The sequence below is a fragment of the Myotis myotis genome, unplaced genomic scaffold (genome assembly GCF_014108235.1).
Source record: "Myotis myotis isolate mMyoMyo1 unplaced genomic scaffold, mMyoMyo1.p scaffold_m19_p_20, whole genome shotgun sequence".
NCBI classification, from domain to species: domain Eukaryota; kingdom Metazoa; phylum Chordata; class Mammalia; order Chiroptera; family Vespertilionidae; genus Myotis; species Myotis myotis.
The window spans coordinates 22,604,054-22,621,287 of NW_023416325.1; the positions used below are offsets into that span (position 1 = coordinate 22,604,054).

Below are 17,234 nucleotides of genomic sequence, written 5' to 3' on the forward strand. Positions count from 1 at the left end.
CTGCCCTCGTCGCCCCACCCGACCCCGCGTCTGAACGGAGGACCCGGCGCCGCTGGAAATGGCGGCGTCTGAGCATGCGACCGGCTGCGTGTCCAGGAGCACCTGCACCCGGAACTCCCGCACGTCTGGCTGCACCTTCCCCGCAGGACGAGGCCGCCGGCCGCCCCTGCTCCCGCCTCACCTGTGTCTCCCTGACGGTGGCCGTTTTGGGAGCCAGCGGGTTGGTGAGGTTGATGGTGTAAAGGATCAGGCGGCTCTGGTCCCCGTTCTCCTCCTTCTTCCAGGGGTGGAAGACGATATCTGAGGGGCGAGAGCCCTGCAGTGAGGAGGGTGCCTCCCCAGCGGCTTTCCCTCCAGGGAACTTCTGATGACCCAGCAGAGCCACTGGCCTCCTAGGAAGCCAAGGGGAGCCCGAGGGCAGAGAGAGGCTGGGGGAGGGGGAGTTCCGCAGAAAGAGGCTCATTGTGGCACCGCAGGCTCTGCCCAGGCTCCGCACACTGACTGTTCCCGGACGGGGCAGGAGGTCCTGGGGCCGCCCACAGGGACGCTGGCAACACTGGCGGGACTGTGATGAGGGCCTGGGACCCTGGGAACAAGCCCCTCCTCTGAGCCATGTCCTCCGTGCCCTCCCCTCCAGGCAGCAGGCTGCGCAAGGCCCAGCTGCTCTTTCAGACGCGGTGCCTCGCTGGGCCAGGACGGGGCGCAGGGAGGGGACAGGAGCAGGGAGGCATAAGGCATGGCCTCGGGACTCCTGGGTTCGAAGCCCAGCTCAGCCCAGCCTGAGTCCCAGTGTCCTCGAGGGCTCGTGGGGGTCACCATCCTCGCACACGGGGCAGGTGTGAGGATTAGACGGTAACGCACGGTGCCTGGCACACAGCAGGCGCCTAACCAGTGAGTGGCAGCTGCTGCTCTTGACGAGACGGTGCCCTGCACGGCCTGGGCCTCTGCGAGCCCGTGGCCCGGCACCCGGTGGGCGAGCCCACACTGCAGCCCTGGGGCGGGAGGAGCAGAGCCCTGCGGGAGCGTGGCCTGGGGAGGAGGTGCTCGGAAGAGAGGACAGAGGGTGGTGGCAGGAGGGTGGTGCCAGCCCCGGCCCCGGAGGAGCACCTGAGAAGCGCCGCTGCTCCATGAAGTCGCGCTGGAAGGGCGAGTCGGTGAACAGGAGGTGGTAGAGCTTGTCCACGCTGAAGTTGAAGATCTCATTCACGTACTGCCGGCCGCTCAGGTCCTCGTAGAAGGCCTGGACCTCCCCTGCAGAGAGGACGGCAGGGACTGTGAGGCGGTGCCCGGGGGACACAGGGCGATGTCCGGGGGCTGCTGCGGGCGCGGCCACCGCGGGGCGAGGAGCCGTGGAGTGGGCGCTGCCTCCTCCGTCCCGGGCACACACACTCCTCTGATGCCAGTCCCTGCATTCAGCCCTGACAGAGAGTTCGGGAATGTGCCGTCTGCTTTTACACGTTCACGCTCCCTCATGAAGGTAGCTACCTCAGACTAAGATCTACACACATGGCTACTTCCCGGGCTCGCCGGGACCCGGAGGACCAGCCATCGCGTCTACACGCCGGCGAATGGCACTGCCCGCAGAGGTGAGCTCAAGACACTGACTCCCTGCAGTCATCAGTTTGTGCAAGTTTCTGAGGCGGCTCTGCAGGCCATGATCGCTAGGGCTCCTCTCCTTCCATAAGCAGCCCAGCCTCCACGATTCCAACAGCTTTTACATTTATTTACTTATTTATTTTTAAGAGAGGAAGGGAGAGGGAGAGATGGAAACATTAATGATGAGAGAGAATCATTGATCCGCTGCCTCCTGCCCGCCCCCTCCCCCCACCACTGGGGATCGAGCCTGTAACCTGGGCCTGTGCCCCCCCCCCCCCCCCCGAGAATCGAACTGTGACCTCCTGGTCAATAGGCTGACGCTCAGCCATTGAGCCCTGGCAGGCGGGCAGTGACTTCTAAATGTCTGGAGTTTCTGTCTGCGCCAGGAGAATGTGGCTGAGGGTACAGGTGAGCGGCTGAAGCCCCCGTGCTTCCCCCGAGGCCTGGGTGCCCACAGCCGATGACTACAGCAGCCCCTGCTGTAGGGTCTCAAGCGCCCCGAGACCCTGAGGGGCCAGGGAGGAGCTCAGGGGCATCCTACAGGGTCCGTGCCCAGGACTGTATGGGAGAGAACGCTGACTTGTCAGTTTGCATGAATGGCACCCCGGTCAGGATGCATTCGCCGGCCCTGCCCCTGGGACGGGGGTGGGGAAACCAAGGAGGCCATGGGGGGGGTGGGGCAGTGGGGATGAGACCCCGGGAAAGACCACAGCGATGAATGCGCAGTCTCCATCTGCTCACCAGGTCAGCACCGGCCCCTCCTCCATGGAGGCACACACACCACCAACCAAGCCCACCAACACTGCGCCTGGCTCCGCCCTGACCGCAAGCAGCAGAGTGAGGCCAGAGCAGCGGGAGGAAGTGAGGGCTGTTCTCTGAGAACCTTGGAGAAGGGCAGGGTCCGGGTCTCCTATCCCCCTGCAGGCACTACAGCCAGTTTCTATCACAGCTACTGCCTTCCAGGTGCAGCTCAGGCTGCGCTTCCTAAGGCCGCAGACACTGCCCGCCCCTGGGAGGGACAGCGCTCAGGGCCAGCCAGCGCCAGCGTGGGAGGGGGGTAAAGTGAGTGGCAGGCCTGGGGAGCAGGACAGGGCACTCAGCTGCTGAGCAAAGAAAGACAAAGCGGGAACAATGACGTTCCTGCAAGCAAGGCCCTGAAGAGGGGTCCGCGCGGGTAACCAGTGAACCTTTAAAACGGCTCTGCTGCCCACCGGCCTTCCCCCCGGAGCCGGCCGACTCGGCCTCCACCTGGGGCACCTTTCCAGCCCTCAGCACGGAGGAGGAAGGCCCTTCCCCCAAACCCCTGCCCACCTTCATCGTGGGTGTCGGAGGAGTCGCTGAGCTCGGTGGGGAGGTCCTCGTTGTCGTTGAAGTCCAGTGAAGGGGAGCTCACCGGTGCCAGGATCTCCATCTTCTCTGCCATGATGCTGTCCATGGCCAGCTCCTTCTCCAGGGGCCCCTCGCCATCCAGCGCCTCCTCCTCCAGGGGCAGCCCATCAAACTGGGTGGAGACAGAGAGTCACCCAACGGGGAGCTGGGCAGGCTCGGCGCCCTCCCGTTCACAGCAGCAGCCGGGCTGGCATCTGGCCTGGGTCGTCCCCCACGTGGAGGCCAGGAACCGGGCAAGTTCTGCCCCTGCTGTCCACCAAACGGCACAGCAAGCCGGAGGGCAGGGTGGCTCCTTCTGCCACAGGCCCCCCCCAGAGCGGAGCACGGCTGCGACCGGACAGCGTCGGCCTGCTTCTCCCTGGGGCCTGTTTTCTAAGAGGCTCAAAGGCTCCATAAGCATCTTTTAAAATCCTTGCTCAAGGGGTGAGGATATTTCCCCCCCCCTTTTTTTTTCAGAGAGAGTAGAGGGCAAGGGGAGGGAGAGGGAAACTTCGATGTGAGAGAGACACACCGGCTGGTTGCCTCCCACACACTCCCCAACAGAGGACGGGCATCGAACCCACGACCCCCTGAGGTGCAGCCAACGCTCTAACCACTGAGAAACCCGACCAGGGCTTCGTAGCATTTTTTATTCATCTTCCCACTAGCCCTCGGCGGGAACAGATACAGCCCCAGAGGTGGAGACTGGAGACTCGGCTCTGGCCCTAAGGCCAGGAGGCTGACGCTATGCCGCCGCGCACACGGCTCCTGTCCTGGGACTCTTTCCCGAGGACCCGCCAGTCCACCTGGCAGCTCCCCAGACCCTCCCTCCATCGAGCTCCTCTCTCCTCTGGCCGAGCCCAGGGACAGAGGGAGGTCCCTCTTACACATGTTTGTCTCTTTCACCAAGTCCAACAGTGAGAAAATAAAGCAGTGTGCACACTAGGGACTCAAACTAGTCTCTACGGAGTCAACCAATAAGCAGACAACAGTCTTATCTTCTATAATAAAGAGGTAATATGCAAATTAACCCTCACATCCTCACAAGATGGCTGTCTACAACCAGGCCAGCAGGGGGGTTAGTGAGGGACGACCAAATGACTGAACAGCCAGCTGTGTGGGGCGACCAGGCCAGCAAGGGGGTTAGTGAAGGATGATGAAACGACTGACCAGCAGGCTGTGTGGGACGACCAGGCCAGCAAGGGGGTTAGTGAAGGATGATGAAACGACTGACCAGCAGGCTGTGTGGGACGACCAGGTGGGTGGGGGTGGGCTGTGAGGGGCAACCAGGCTGGTAGGGGGGGGAATAGGGGGTGACCAGGCCAGCAGGGGGGGCAGTTAGGGGTGACCAGGCTAGCAGGGTGGGCAGTAAGTGGTGACCAGGCTGGCGGGCAGGGGGGACAATAAGGGGCAACATGGCCAGCAGCGGGGGGCAGTTAGGGGCAACCAGGCAGGTGAGCAATTGGGAGCCAGCGGTCCAGGATAGTGAGAGGGCAGTCGGACATCCCCCGAAGGGTCCTGGATTGGAGAGGGTGCAGGCTGGGCTGAGGGGACTCCCCCCACACCCGTGCACAAATTTCGTGCACCGGGCCTCTAGTAGTCTTATATTCACATACAACTTCGCCTTCAGATCAAGGCGGTGAAAGCAAGACCGGCACAGCTCTCCCCCAGAGGGGCTGAGCCAGGCGTCCGCAGAGAACCTGGATGAAGCGCACCCGGTGAACCTGGATGGTTTTCATCTGCTCAGAAGCCAAACAAAATCATTGCCTGAGACACCGAGAACCCAGCACTAGTGCCGGCCACCCCGTCACCGTGGAGCAAGCCCGTCTCTCCAGGGGGCCTCCTTGCATAGCTGGCTGCAGTGCAACCCCTGCCCTCTGCCCACTCCCCAGGCCCCTGCCCCTGCACGAGCGCGGCGAGGACGGCGGGCCCTGGAGGGGGGGCGGCGGGCTCACCGTACCGAGACGGGCGCTTCGCTGCTGGCGGTGGACGTCAGCGTGCTGTTGGTGACGGACTTCTTGGGCAGCTGTGGGCTGGCATCCGGCTTGGTCTCTATGCTGCTTTTGGACGAGCTGTCATTCACTTCATTCTCTTCGACAGGGATCTCCTCGCAGTAGCTGAAAAAGGCACCACGAACCACGCTAACCTCAGGGACGAAGCTATTCTAAGAACCAGACCCTCCCACCCATCCAAAACGGTGGCTTCCCTGCGTCTCTGCTCTGCACCTGATCCTCCTCCAACTACTACTGCCCCCCTAAAACCCTCCTAAAACCTCCTTCCCACCTTATACCCCCAACGCCAAGTAAACTTTCTGGCTCCAAACTCACCTTTAGATTTATTCCTAAAGTAGGACCATTGTCTTAAACTATCCCTCCCTCTCCCCCTCCCCCCGGCATCCCATCCCAACCTGACCATTTGCATCGAACACCTGGGCTCTGAGCGTACATGCTCTTCCCCACACAGTGACGGGCACAGAACTCAGACACGAGTGCCTGTGGGGTCCTGTCCAGAGCCCAGGTCACAGCTGGCCAACTTCCTGGCCCTGTGCCCCTGTGGGGAGCCCTCCTGGGCTACAGGTGGGCGCCCTCAGGGTCACCACAGACACGCCACATGCCCCGAAGAAGGGAGACGTTGTCACCACATCGGACCCACACCTTACACACGACCTCACCGGGCGCGTCTGAGCGAGTCACCACGTGCATTTAGAGACAATCAAGTAGACGCCGCAGGAGCGGGGTGACAGCACCCTCAGGTCTCAGGAATCGTCCCGGAGCCCGGTCTCCGGACCACACACCCAGCGCTCCTGGCTTCCTCCCCCTCGGTGCCTCTCACTACCGCCGGCCTCCAGACCTCAAGCACGCCGAGTCACTCCGCAGCCCCTCTTCCTTCACCACCAACGGCATGCGACACAGGGACACCTCCTTCTCCTTACAGGCTCCTTCCCGTGGCTTCCAGCACACGAAAGTCCAGGTCCCTCCCACCCCACTGAAGGCTCTTCCACGATTCCTTCAGCTGCTCCGTCCTCTCGGCCAGGATTTCCAGGCCCTGCTCTTGACCTTCTTCCTACATCCGCTCAGGCACCTGGGCGTCAGCGAGCTCAGGGCTGCCTGCTGTGCTCCCAGGGATGTCCCTCGCCCAGACCCCCAGTGAACTCCGCACCTGCCGGCACCTGCGGGTGCCTCCCCTTGGACAGCAGTCCTCTCAAACTCAAGTTGCCTGAAGCCAAGCTCCCGTCCTTCCCCCCGAAGTCGTGCTGCCCTATTCCTGCACACCTCAGTTTGGAGCAACTCTGTCCTTCCAGTTGGTAAATCCAAGGAAAACGCAAAGCCACCAGTGGTTCCCTTTGGATCCACCAGCAAATCCTGCAACATCCTTCTGGTTCTACCTTCAAAATATACTCAGAGACTGACCGCTCATTTCCATTCCCACTGTCACCTCCTGGTCCAAACCCCCTCACGTCCCCTCTAAATGACCTCAATGCCTCAGCAGCCTCCCAGCCAGTCCGTGCACCCCCTTTGCTCCATTCAACCCAGGAGCCAGAGGGGTCCTGTCGAAACGTGAAGCCAGATATTATCAATGATCTGCTCACAGCCTTCTCACCGCCTCTGAGTAAAAGACAGCGTCACGTTGGCCCAAAGGCCCCGCGAACCTGCCTGCTGACTCCCTGACCCGGCCTCTCCCATTTGCCCTTTTCCCACCCGCCGAGCGCCAGCTCCTGCTCCCCCGTTCCCCCAGAGGAAGGCCTTCCCAGAGGCAACTCTTGGGTCGCCCCTCACGTCCTTTGTCCTTTGGGGCTGTCCTGAGGTGCCATCCCCACCGCGGCCCTCACTGCTGTCCTCGCCCCTCGGGGAAAGACTCCCTGGGCAGCCGTCCCCTCTCTCACCCCATCGTGTTGAAGTCGTCACTGGGGGGCACGTAGTCCTCGTCGTCGCTGGTCAGGCCCAGCTCGCTCCCGTAGCACTGGTGGACGAAGTGCCAGAGCTCCTTGGGGCACAGCGGCTGCAGGGACAACAGGGACACTGGTCCGCCTCCTGGGACCTGCCTCCTGGGACCCTCCCCACGGAGGCGCCGAGTGAGCTGGTCTCCGAGGGTTCCCCTTGGCTGGACCGAGAGAGCCAGGCCTCCATGACCGCCTCGGCACCTCCCCGGCCCGCCTTGCAGGATCTCAAGACCCCGCTCTTCTGCCCAAGACGATGTCTTTTATCGCAGCCGGGACTGGGCCTGTTCACACAACTCCGGCCCACGGGGCCCACGGCCCGTGAGGACGGCCACTGTCCGCTCTCGGCTCCTCTGGAGGGGCTCATCGTTACGCAGCATGAACTGGGGTCCCCGTGGGCCAGGGTGACCGGCCACAGGGCTTCTGGTCTGGACGTGGGATGCGCGGCAGAGACCCTCTGAGCCAGCCTCCCTGACGCTGCAGAAATCTGCACTGACAGCGCCAGGCACACCCCGCTGGGCCACGTCCGAGAGCCAGGCGGCCTCAGAGGTGGCCCTGCAGGGCGGCGCCGCTCCCGTGGCCAGAAAGAAGCCATGGGAGGCTTCTCGGAGTTTAAGGGGCCCCAAAGGTCGCTGCCCTCTCCTGGCCACCTCAATCCTTCCTTCTTTATTCTTCAATAGAAGCAGTTTGCCCTCAGCCCCAGGTACCAGTTCCAGTTTTTCTATTTCTCTGGGTGTCTCCATTTCCTCCTTAAAAGCACGATCCTAAGAAAAGTTAGCGCTCATGAAGTTCAAAGATTTGGGAAAGAGGCAACCGATTTTCAAAGAACTGAGATCAGAGATGGAGACCATGGATGCGCCTGGGGTTGGAGGAGGGGGAGAAGGTGGTGGGCATAAGTCTATGAAAAAGGAGGGCAAGATCGCTAAGAAAAACAGAAGCAGTCAACATCATTAAAAATGATTCAATTACTCAAACTAGCCAATCCCAAGTCTGCTTGGCCGGCCTACCCTGCCTCACCCATTCCTCCCTGGGAAAGCCTCGCAGGCTCCGCCCACGCTTCCCCCGTGGCCCTGCCTGGCGTGATGCGCCTCTGCTTCCAGAGGCGAACTTACAGCACGTTTCCCACCAACGATGTGATAAAGAGCCCGAGTGCTCTTCAAGGCAGAGTTTAAGAAGCAGGGGCTGTGAGGGTGCCTGAGCCAGGGGCCTAGAGACCTGCCCAGGACGACACAGGCAGGGCTCTCTCTGAGACGCAGGGTAGAGGTGTGTGTGGGGGGGGTGGGGGTGGGGGAGGTGGAGGACAGCTCTGTGCTGGCTCTCACAGCGCCAGAGGGAGGCCTTCTCCTTTACCTGGGCCTCCTCCTCCTCTCTCTGGCCTTTTGTCTACCATTAACCCTGCCTGGGCCACATCTACCTCTCTGCCCTTCTTAACAATTCGCCTCCTCCATGCAGCCCTCCCTGGCCAGCTCCACGGGGCTCAGCTTGTCTGCCACCGTCAGGACAAGCGCCACGGGGAGACCCTGTTCATGAGGCAGAAGGCTTACAGCCATTCGGTTAGAACGTCAGTGAGCCACATGGATGACCTGTCTCCCGTAGAAATGACAGTAATTGTGAACGGAAAATTCAAACCTGCCCTGGAGACTCAAACTCGTTATCGCTTTACCATTACTGATGGCTAATAAAGGCAGAGAGCTCAGACCAAATAAGTTACAGGACTCACACAGGGCTGAACAGCCTTTGGGTTGGAACAAACTCTACATGATAAATCTACTCACTATCCTTTAAATCAGTGGTTCTCAACCTTCCTGATGCCGCGACCCTTTAATACAGTTCCTCATGTTGTGGTGACCCCCAATTTCATTGTTACAAATTGAACATAATTAAAGCATAGTGATTAATCACAAAAACAATATGTACAGTGGGGCCTTGACTTACGAGTTTAATTTGTTCCGAGACCGAGCTCGTTAAGGAGCTCGTTAACTCAAATTACTCTGTCAACTTAATGCAAAAAATCGGCTGAGAGACAGCTGGTATCTCAAAAAACTCGTTAGTCGGGACACTCGTAAGTCAAGGCCCCACTGTAATTATATATGTGTTTTCCGATGGTCTTAGGCGATCCCTGTGAAAGGGTCGTTTGACCCCCAAAGGTCTTTAAATAGTAGTAAGTTTGGGCTACCGCCAAGGCAGATACACTCGTATACTTAGTTATGTCATAGACAATCCTATCTAATAAAAGAGAAACATGGTACTTAGCATACAGCCGCTACCCTTCCCATTGGCTAATCAGCAAGATATGCAAATTAACTGCCACCCAAGATGGCGGCCGGCAGCCAGGCAGCTTGAAACTAACATGAGGCTTGCTTGCTTCAGTGACGGAGGAAACCAACGTTCCCCGCCTGCCTTGCCGGCCTCTGAGCCTGCAGTTTGAAACATTGTAACAAATATACAAGCTAAACAAAACCCCAGAAACCTGGTTTCAGCTAGCTGGGATCTCAGAGCTGGAGTTATACGTTGTTTCGATTATAGAACCCAAACAAACCAGATACCTGCTTTCAGCAGCAGAGGCCGCAGAGCTGGAGCCAAGCCTCAGAGCTAAAGCTGGCCCAGAATAAAACAAAAAAGAAAAAAAGGAGCAGTTGGGAGCTTCAGCCCTCAGCCCCTCACCCAGACTGGCCAGGCACCCCAGTGGGGACCCCCACCCTGAAAGGTGTGTGACCAGCTGCAAACAGCAATCATCCCCTCACCCAGGCTGGCCAGGCACCCCGGTGGGGACCCCCACCCTGATCCAGGACACCCTTCAGGGCAAACCAGCCAGCCCCACTCATGCACCAGGCCTCTATCCTATATAGTAAAAGGGTAATATGCCTCCCAGCACCGGGATCAGTGGAGCCGCGAGGCCTCCCAGCACCGGGATCAGCGGAGCTGAGAGGCCTCCCGGCACCGGGATCAGTGTGACAGGGGGCAGCGCCCAAACCCCCTGATCGCCCTGTGGCTGTGTGTGTGACAGGGGGTGGGGCCACAACCTCCCTATCCGCCCTGCTCTGTTCGTGACAGGGGAAGGCGCCCCAACCTCCTGATCAGCCCTGCTCTGTGCCTGATAGGGGGGAGCTCCCCAACCCCCTGATCGCCCTGCGGCTCTGTGTGTGACAGGGTGCGGCGCCCCAACCCCCCCCCCCCCCCGCCCCCCCACGGGCCCTGCTCTGTGTGTGACAGGGTAGAGCCATAACCTCCCCATCGGCCCTGCCCTGAGTGTGACAGTGGTGGCGCCCCAACCCCCTGATCAGCCCTGCTCTGTGGGTGATAGAGGGCGGCGCCCCAACCCCCTGATCGCCCTGTGGCTGTGTGTGTGACAGGGGGTGGGGCCACAACCTCCCTATCCGCCCTGCTCTGTTCGTGACAGGGGGCGGTGCCCCAACTCCCCTATTGGCCCTACTCTGTGAGTGACAGGGGGGAGCTCCCCAACCCCCTGATGGGCCCTGCTCTGTGCGTGACAGGGGGTGGCGCCGCAACCTCCTTATCGACCCTGCCTTGAGTGTGACAGGGGGCGGTGCCCCAACCCCCCAATCGGCCCTATCTTGAGTGTGATTGAGGGTGGCATCGCAACCTCCCAATCCGCCCTGCTCTGTGCATGACAGGGGGCGGCACCCCAACTCCCCAATCGGCCCTGCTCTGAGCCCGACCAGGGGCTGCACCTAGGGATTGGGCCTGCCCTCTGCCACCCGGGAGCAGGCCTAAGCCAGCAGGTTGTTATCTCCCGAGGGGTCCCAGACTGCAAGAGGGCACAGGCCAGGCTGAGGGACCCCCTCTTCCCCCCGAGTGCACAAATTTTTGTGCACTGGGCCTCTAGTATAACTATAATCACATAATCTTTTCTCATGTCTCCTTCTCGGGCTTGGGGAGTTCTCCAAGGGCTGCACCATGACACCTCCTTCATCTATGCGTCTCCACTGTGTCCTTCGAACACTCGAGTAGTCACTGGGCTGCATTAACTGTTTCTCTGGTTTCTATATTTTTGATGCTCTGGCATCTGAGGTCTTGCTGACCGGGGAGCACCTGCCCCTCCCAGTGTCAGCTCATCCTGGCACTAGAAAACTTGCCTAAGGGCACACCTTCCATGTGTAACAAGCCAATCCAAAGCCCGTACCCCCACCAACTTCTTTATCTAGCTCTCATGCTCCACACCCGTATTCCCCTGCCCTCATCACCCCAGGGACGCGTGCCAGGCAGCTAGAGGCAGTCTCCATACCCCACGCCCTGCTCAATTGTTCAAACTATCCAATCCTAAGTGTGCTTGGCCTGCCAGCCGAGCCTTCCCCCGTTCCTTCCTGGGAAAACCTCACAGGCTCAGGCCCCACCCATGCTCCCCAGGCTCTGCCTCCCGACCCCCTGCGCTTTCCCAGCGGCTGCGTGGCCTGACGCGCTTTTGCCCCGGGGGCAGATGTGTAAGTATAAAACTCAGAGTCACTTCCACGTGTCTGTGCCTTATCACACTTGACAGGAACAAATCCCGGAGGGCCCTGGCCAGGCAGCAGGCCCTGGGAGGCAGGCGACTTCCAGGGCTCAGGTGACATCACCTGTGAGAACGTCTGGGGGACTTCCCGGACCACGAGGAAACCTGGGCCTCTGGGAGCGGCCAGCGCCCCGGTAAAGAGCAGCCCCTGCACAGGGCCCACGCCGAGGGGAGGGCATGCGAGTGGGAGCGGGTCCTGGGCTCAGGGCGGAGCTGGGCAGTGCTCACCTTCTCGAGGAGCGCGTTCTGCCACAGCCGGAACATCATCATGTACGTCCTGTCCCGGGCCCCGAACGACGTGAAAAAGTGCTGGATGCAAGGAAACGGCAGAAATGTGAGTGAAGGTTACCGCACCACAGGCATGAAGACAGGCTGCTCCTTCCTGTGAGAGAGCCACGGTTCCAGCCTCAGCTACGGCTCTCAGGCCCCGCGATCCCGGCCCCCACTGTCCCCGAGGCCTTCGGGTCGCCCGCTCCCCTCATCTCCCCCTTCCTGTTCAAAGCTCTCATCTCCATGGAACACTTGCTTCCCTTACTGGCTGGACTGGGCAAGGGGAGCTGTGAACTAGCCTAAAGGGGAAGGGAAGACAATCCCCTCCCCGTTTCATTCAGTCACTCAACAGGGCGTTCAGGGTGAGCACGTGCCCGGCACCATCCCACACGCTTGGGGAACGATAGCAAACAACACGGGAGGAGACCCCTTCTCTCACGGAGCGTACGCATCAGTGGGAGCCTTATGACACGCGGGAAGCCAGACAAAACCAGATTTGTCTGAACACATTCGAGGTGCCTCACAGATGTTGCTTTATTTACACCATGCAAAAGCCTTGGGAAATAAACCTAAGTGCTAATCTACATATATAAAAGGCTAAGCAACCGTCCGACCGGTAGCTATGACGCACAATGACCACCAGGGGCCAGACGCTCAACGCAGGAGCTGCTGAGCTGCGGTGACTTGGCAGCGGTGGTTCTCGGGTGACGCACCTGGAACCAGAGAGGAGGGAGCCCGATTCTGGGTGCGTCACCAGAGAACTGCCCTCTGGCACTCTGGGACCCCTCGGGATGTCAGAGAGCCAGTTTCGGCCCGATCCCCGCAGGCCAGGCTGAGGCACCCCACCTGCTGGAGGGACCTGCTCACTCCATAGATGCCCTATGAGCTGCAGCGCCTCCCCAGGTGGGGCCGGCCGGGGAGGGACTGCGGGAGTTGGCTCCAGGGCATGTCTGGCCCTTCTCACCCAGTCCTGCCCCGCCAGCCACCCTCTAATTAATTTCCTTTCCATGTGCACAAATCTGTGCACCGGGGCACGAGTACCTAATAAAGAGAAACGGCTGTGAAGCTGGGTGACCTCTATACTCACACAGCTGATTCGTGCCTGAAACAGAATTCACAACAACAGCTACCTGGCCCCTACGTTCCTGTCACTGAGCTGCCCTGTGATGGGCAGGAACCGAGTCCACCCCCGCCCCCAAAGGGGGCAGTCACGGTCCTAGTACTTCTCTGCCCTAAGTTTCATCTTCCACGTTTCCCCGCACCCACAGGACAATTCCTTTCCATCAGACTCCTCGCACCCTCCGGGAGCTCTGCTGATACACAATGACAGCTGACATTTGCTTTGCGCTTTACAACTTCGTGCTTTCAAATGTGTGATGGCCTTTCAAGACTCTGTATCTAAATGGTCCTGCCGCTCCTTTTCCACCCGAGATAGCCGAGGCTACAGGGCTGCACATCTGCCTACGGTCGCAGGACTCGAACTCAGGCTCCCTGGCTCCAGGTCCAGTGTCCTGGCCCTCCTTCCTCAGCGTCCCAAACGCCCTGTCCCCCTGGAGGCAGTTCTGCAACTGCATCCCTCCCCGCCTCACACCCCAGCCCGCAGCCTCCCCATCAATGCAGCCGAAGGGCAGAAACACAGAAGCCGGGGGCTGGGGCTTAGGGAGGGAGTCAAGTCCAGGGTGAGACTCCGCTTACCTTTTCTGAGTCAGTGCAAACTTGGATGGCATTGGGGATGAGGCGAGCTGTCTTCTCTTTAGTCATGGAGCAGATGTCTTTTAAACGGACAGTCAGCTGGTATTCCCACAGGGACAGACAACCGAGAACAAGCAGAGAGGCATTAAGACGGCGAAGGGCGTTCACCCAGCACCCGCTCAGACAGAGGAAACGGACCTGTCTACGTTTCTAAACCTCCTCAGAGGTCATCTGGTGTAGCCCCTGTGTTCAGAGGCCACAGGGCGAGGTGGGGCCGCGCCTTGCCCAGAGCCCCAGGGGCCTGGACTCTCAGTCCAGGGACCTTCGCTTCTCCTACTCACAGCCTGACAAATGTGCTGGTGCCAGCACGGTGCCACTCAGACAGAGCATGGCACCGCGGAAACCGTTCACGTCAGCTGGTTTATTTTTTTAAATTATTATTTTTAAATATATTTTTATTGATTTTTTACAGAGAGGAAGGGAGAGGGATAGAGAGTTAGAAACATCGATGAGAGAGAAACATCGATCAGCTGCCTCCTGCACACGCCCCACTGGGGATGTGCCCGCAACTAAGGTACATCTTATTTTACAAGTGAGGAGAGAGAGGCAAAGGAAGAGTAAAGGATGCGCCTAAAACCACACGGCTAATTAGTAGTGGAATCCAGAAAGTGCGCAAGCCAGGTCGGGGGCCCAAGGCCAAAGCCCCTTTACCCCACTCGTCTGCCTCTGCATCGACTATTGCCAAATCCTCTCAACACTCTTTCCACACCCAAGAGGGTAGGAGGGGAGAGATCTGGCCTTGAAGACTCAGGCCCGTGCTTTGTTAGTTGCACACGGCTGGGCAGAGCAGCAGTCCGCAGAGGGACGAGTGGGGGCCACTCGCTGAGCCCAGCCCAGCCCAGGGGACCGCCCGCGGGAGCAGGCCCGTCTTTACCAGGGTTTCCCAGCGGAAGATGTTGCTGTAGAAGCAGATCCAGTTTTCCGAGAGGTAGAGTCGGCCCTGAAGGAGAATGTCTCTTTGGAGTGCACAGGAGTAATCTGTGGGGGGGAGGGGGGCTCAGATTCCGGAAGCACTTCCCACGATCACCTGCCCTCCCCGCACGGGAGGTGGGGGACCTGCCTACACTGACCAGGTCTGAACTAGTGCCAAGGAGTCCCTAGCATCTCATCCTCGGGAAAAGGAAGGCCGCGAGACACACCACTGCCTGCAGGCAGAGGAATGGCTGGCATGAGAGGCAGTAGAAAGGCCTATACAATCCCGAATGCCCCGCTCCAACCCACAAGCACCCTCCCTTCGCCGCCGACCATCTGCGGGGTGAGGTGGGAGCCAGTCCTCCAGGTCGGCTCTCTCTGAGGCACCACCATGGTGCTCAGCCGGGGCCAGCGCTCTGGGCACCCCTCTCCCTGTTCCCAGACAGGCTTTCTCACCGGCCTTGGCTCTTACTTGGGAATCTCTAGACAGAAGCAGCCGTGTGAGGTCCCAGAGCCCCCCGACCTCCTTCCTGCACCCCCCCCAGCCCCCAACCCAGTCACCCGCTCACCCACAATGAGGCGCTCCGAGTCTGGAAGTTGCTTAAAGAGCTTTCTGAAGTCTTCATTTCTCTGCTTGTAAGTGGGGCTTAACACCTGCACGACAACGGCCGAGGTCAGGGGGTGCTCCCAGCTCTGTGGGGTGGGGAGGAAGGGGCAGGAGGAGCACCTGCTTGCGTGTTCTAAGGCACAGCGAGGCTCTGCTGTCCCACGGGCCGCGGCGGCCAGGGCAGGCAGAGGGCGTGGCGCGGGGAAGGCGCGGGAGAGAACGGTGCGGTGAGAGGCTGAGTCCCGTGTCCGTCAGTGAGAAAGTCAAATGCCCGAGCAGGGCCCACGTCACAGCCAGAAGACACAGGCAGACGGCGGCCGCCGGAAGCTCCTCTGCCTCAGCAGCAGGAAGCAGCAGCCCGGGGCGCCCGTCCCCCGCAGGACTCAGCGTGCCACGTGCCCATCGCCCGCCTCGGAAGTTGCCGCGACTGACGGTGGGCGCTCGCTGTGCGTGACACTCATGATGGAAAAACATCCTGACACACGAGGCCCGCACAGTGTCACAGGCCAGGGTGATCTCAGGGACGCGCACTTTTACAGATGATTAGCAAACCACCCACAGGACGAGCAGCTGGGCTAAGCACACAGTAGAGACTTCAGAAGGGATTAGAAGCGCCTAGGGCAGCGGTTCTCAACCTGTGGGTTGTGACCCCTTTGGGGGTCAAACAACCCTTTCACAGGGGCCGCCTAAGACCATCGGAAAACACATATATAATTACATAGTTTTTGTGATTAATCACTATGCTTTAATTATGTTCAATGTGTAACAATGAAAATACATCCTGCATATCAGATATTTACATTATGATTCATAACAGTAGCAAAATTACAGTTATGAAGTAGCAACGGAAATAATTTTATGGCTGGGGGTCACCACAACATGAGGAACTGTATTAAAGGGTCGCGGCATTAGGAAGGTTGAGAACCGCTGACCTAGAGGCACCTGAGCTCCGCCCGCACCGTCCTTCACAAGATCAGCGAACCCAGCACTTACATGACCCACGAGGAAGCTGAGCCGAGAGCGGCTCCCCTGTCCGCCTGGGGCCGATCTCTCGATTCCTGGTCCAGTGCTCACCTCCTCCCACCACTGTGCCTCCAGCCGCCCCTGTGGCCACCTAGCTTTTCGGTGCCTCAGTGCAGACCCATACCCATAAACTGCCCTAGCAAATCCTCCTTGGAAATACCATGAGCCCGATGAATGCACGAAAACCCTGCTCTAGGCTCATGATCTTAAAAAAGAAAAGAAACGTGCCCTGGAGATGAAAGGCACCAGCGATGGCCGTAAAGCCCTGGTGCAGGGAGAGCCAGGCATGGCAGCGGGAGCGCGGCACGCCTCCGGGCACACTGCGGCCCCCGGGCACACTGCGGCCTCCGGGCACGATGTGGCCCGCTGTGCACACTGCGGCCTGCTGTGCGGGACACACGCGTGCAGTCAGACCGTCTGGTGACGGGGGAGTTGGGTCTAGGCCAGTGATGGCGAACCTTTTGAGCTCGGCGTGTCAGCATTTTGAAAAACCCTAACTTAACTCTGGTGCCGTGTCACATAGAGAAATTTTTTGATATTTGCAACCATAGTAAAACAAAGACTTATATTTTTGATATTTATTTTATATATTTAAATGCCATTTAACAAAGAAAAATCAACCAAAAAAATGAGTTCGCGTGTCACCTCTGACACGCGTGTCATAGGTTCGCCATCACTGGTCTAGGCCATTCCCACTTTCCGGCCCATTTTTCTAGGAACCCAGTGGCATACAGCTGTTGCGATAGTGGCGTGGGCTCTGGACTGTCCATTTTTGTCTTTCTGCAAAGCTGGGTGCCCGCGAGGAAGCTGAGGCTGCGGCCTGACCACAGCCAGAGGCTCCCTGGCCGCCTGAGCCAGGGGCCGAGTGGCTCCTGCGCCGGGGGACAGGCGCACTCCAGGGAGCAGAGAGAACGGACGACATGGCTGCAGTTCAGGGAGGTTTTCCGGAAGAGAGGACCCGGACGCTGTCCACTGCTCGGTCTGCTCGCATGGATGTTAAACTGGTTTGTCTTGCTTAGAACATGAGCTGCCCTGGTCAGAGTGGACACCCTGCTACCGACCGTACAGAGTCCCAAACTGAAAACCACCTGCCAGGTGCTTGAGCCAAGTGTCGGGGCCATTGGGCGTGAGTGCCCGGAAGCAGCCACTCCCATGCCTTCTGGGCGAGACAAGACCCCAGAACCCACGCGCCCTGGCCAGATGTTACTGCCAGACAGATGCCGAGGCGTCCAATCCCAACGCCTCTGGCCGCACCGAGC

General features: G+C 59.6%; 1 protein-coding gene across 6 annotated transcripts in view; it reads right to left on the bottom strand.

Annotated features, from left to right (window-relative positions):
• The window catches only part of GRAMD1B (GRAM domain containing 1B), a 165,448-nt gene that overhangs the window by 15,375 nt on the left and 132,839 nt on the right, over nucleotides 1–17,234 (bottom strand). For 4 of the 6 annotated variants that reach the window (XM_036354130.1, XM_036354128.1, XM_036354133.1 and 1 more), the window contains 9 exons: nucleotides 14,915–15,038; nucleotides 14,308–14,411; nucleotides 13,377–13,472; nucleotides 11,640–11,720; nucleotides 6,848–6,963; nucleotides 4,925–5,081; nucleotides 2,908–3,097; nucleotides 1,108–1,251; nucleotides 182–300 (listed from right to left, as the gene is read on the bottom strand). In XM_036354130.1, the coding sequence (XP_036210023.1) occupies nucleotides 182–300; nucleotides 1,108–1,251; nucleotides 2,908–3,097; nucleotides 4,925–5,081; nucleotides 6,848–6,963; nucleotides 11,640–11,720; nucleotides 13,377–13,472; nucleotides 14,308–14,411; nucleotides 14,915–15,038 (1,131 nt within the window). The remainder of the gene's footprint in view (nucleotides 1–181; nucleotides 301–1,107; nucleotides 1,252–2,907; nucleotides 3,098–4,924; nucleotides 5,082–6,847; nucleotides 6,964–11,639; nucleotides 11,721–13,376; nucleotides 13,473–14,307; nucleotides 14,412–14,914; nucleotides 15,039–17,234) is intronic. The other 2 variants (XM_036354131.1, XM_036354129.1) reach the window with 1 other exon arrangement.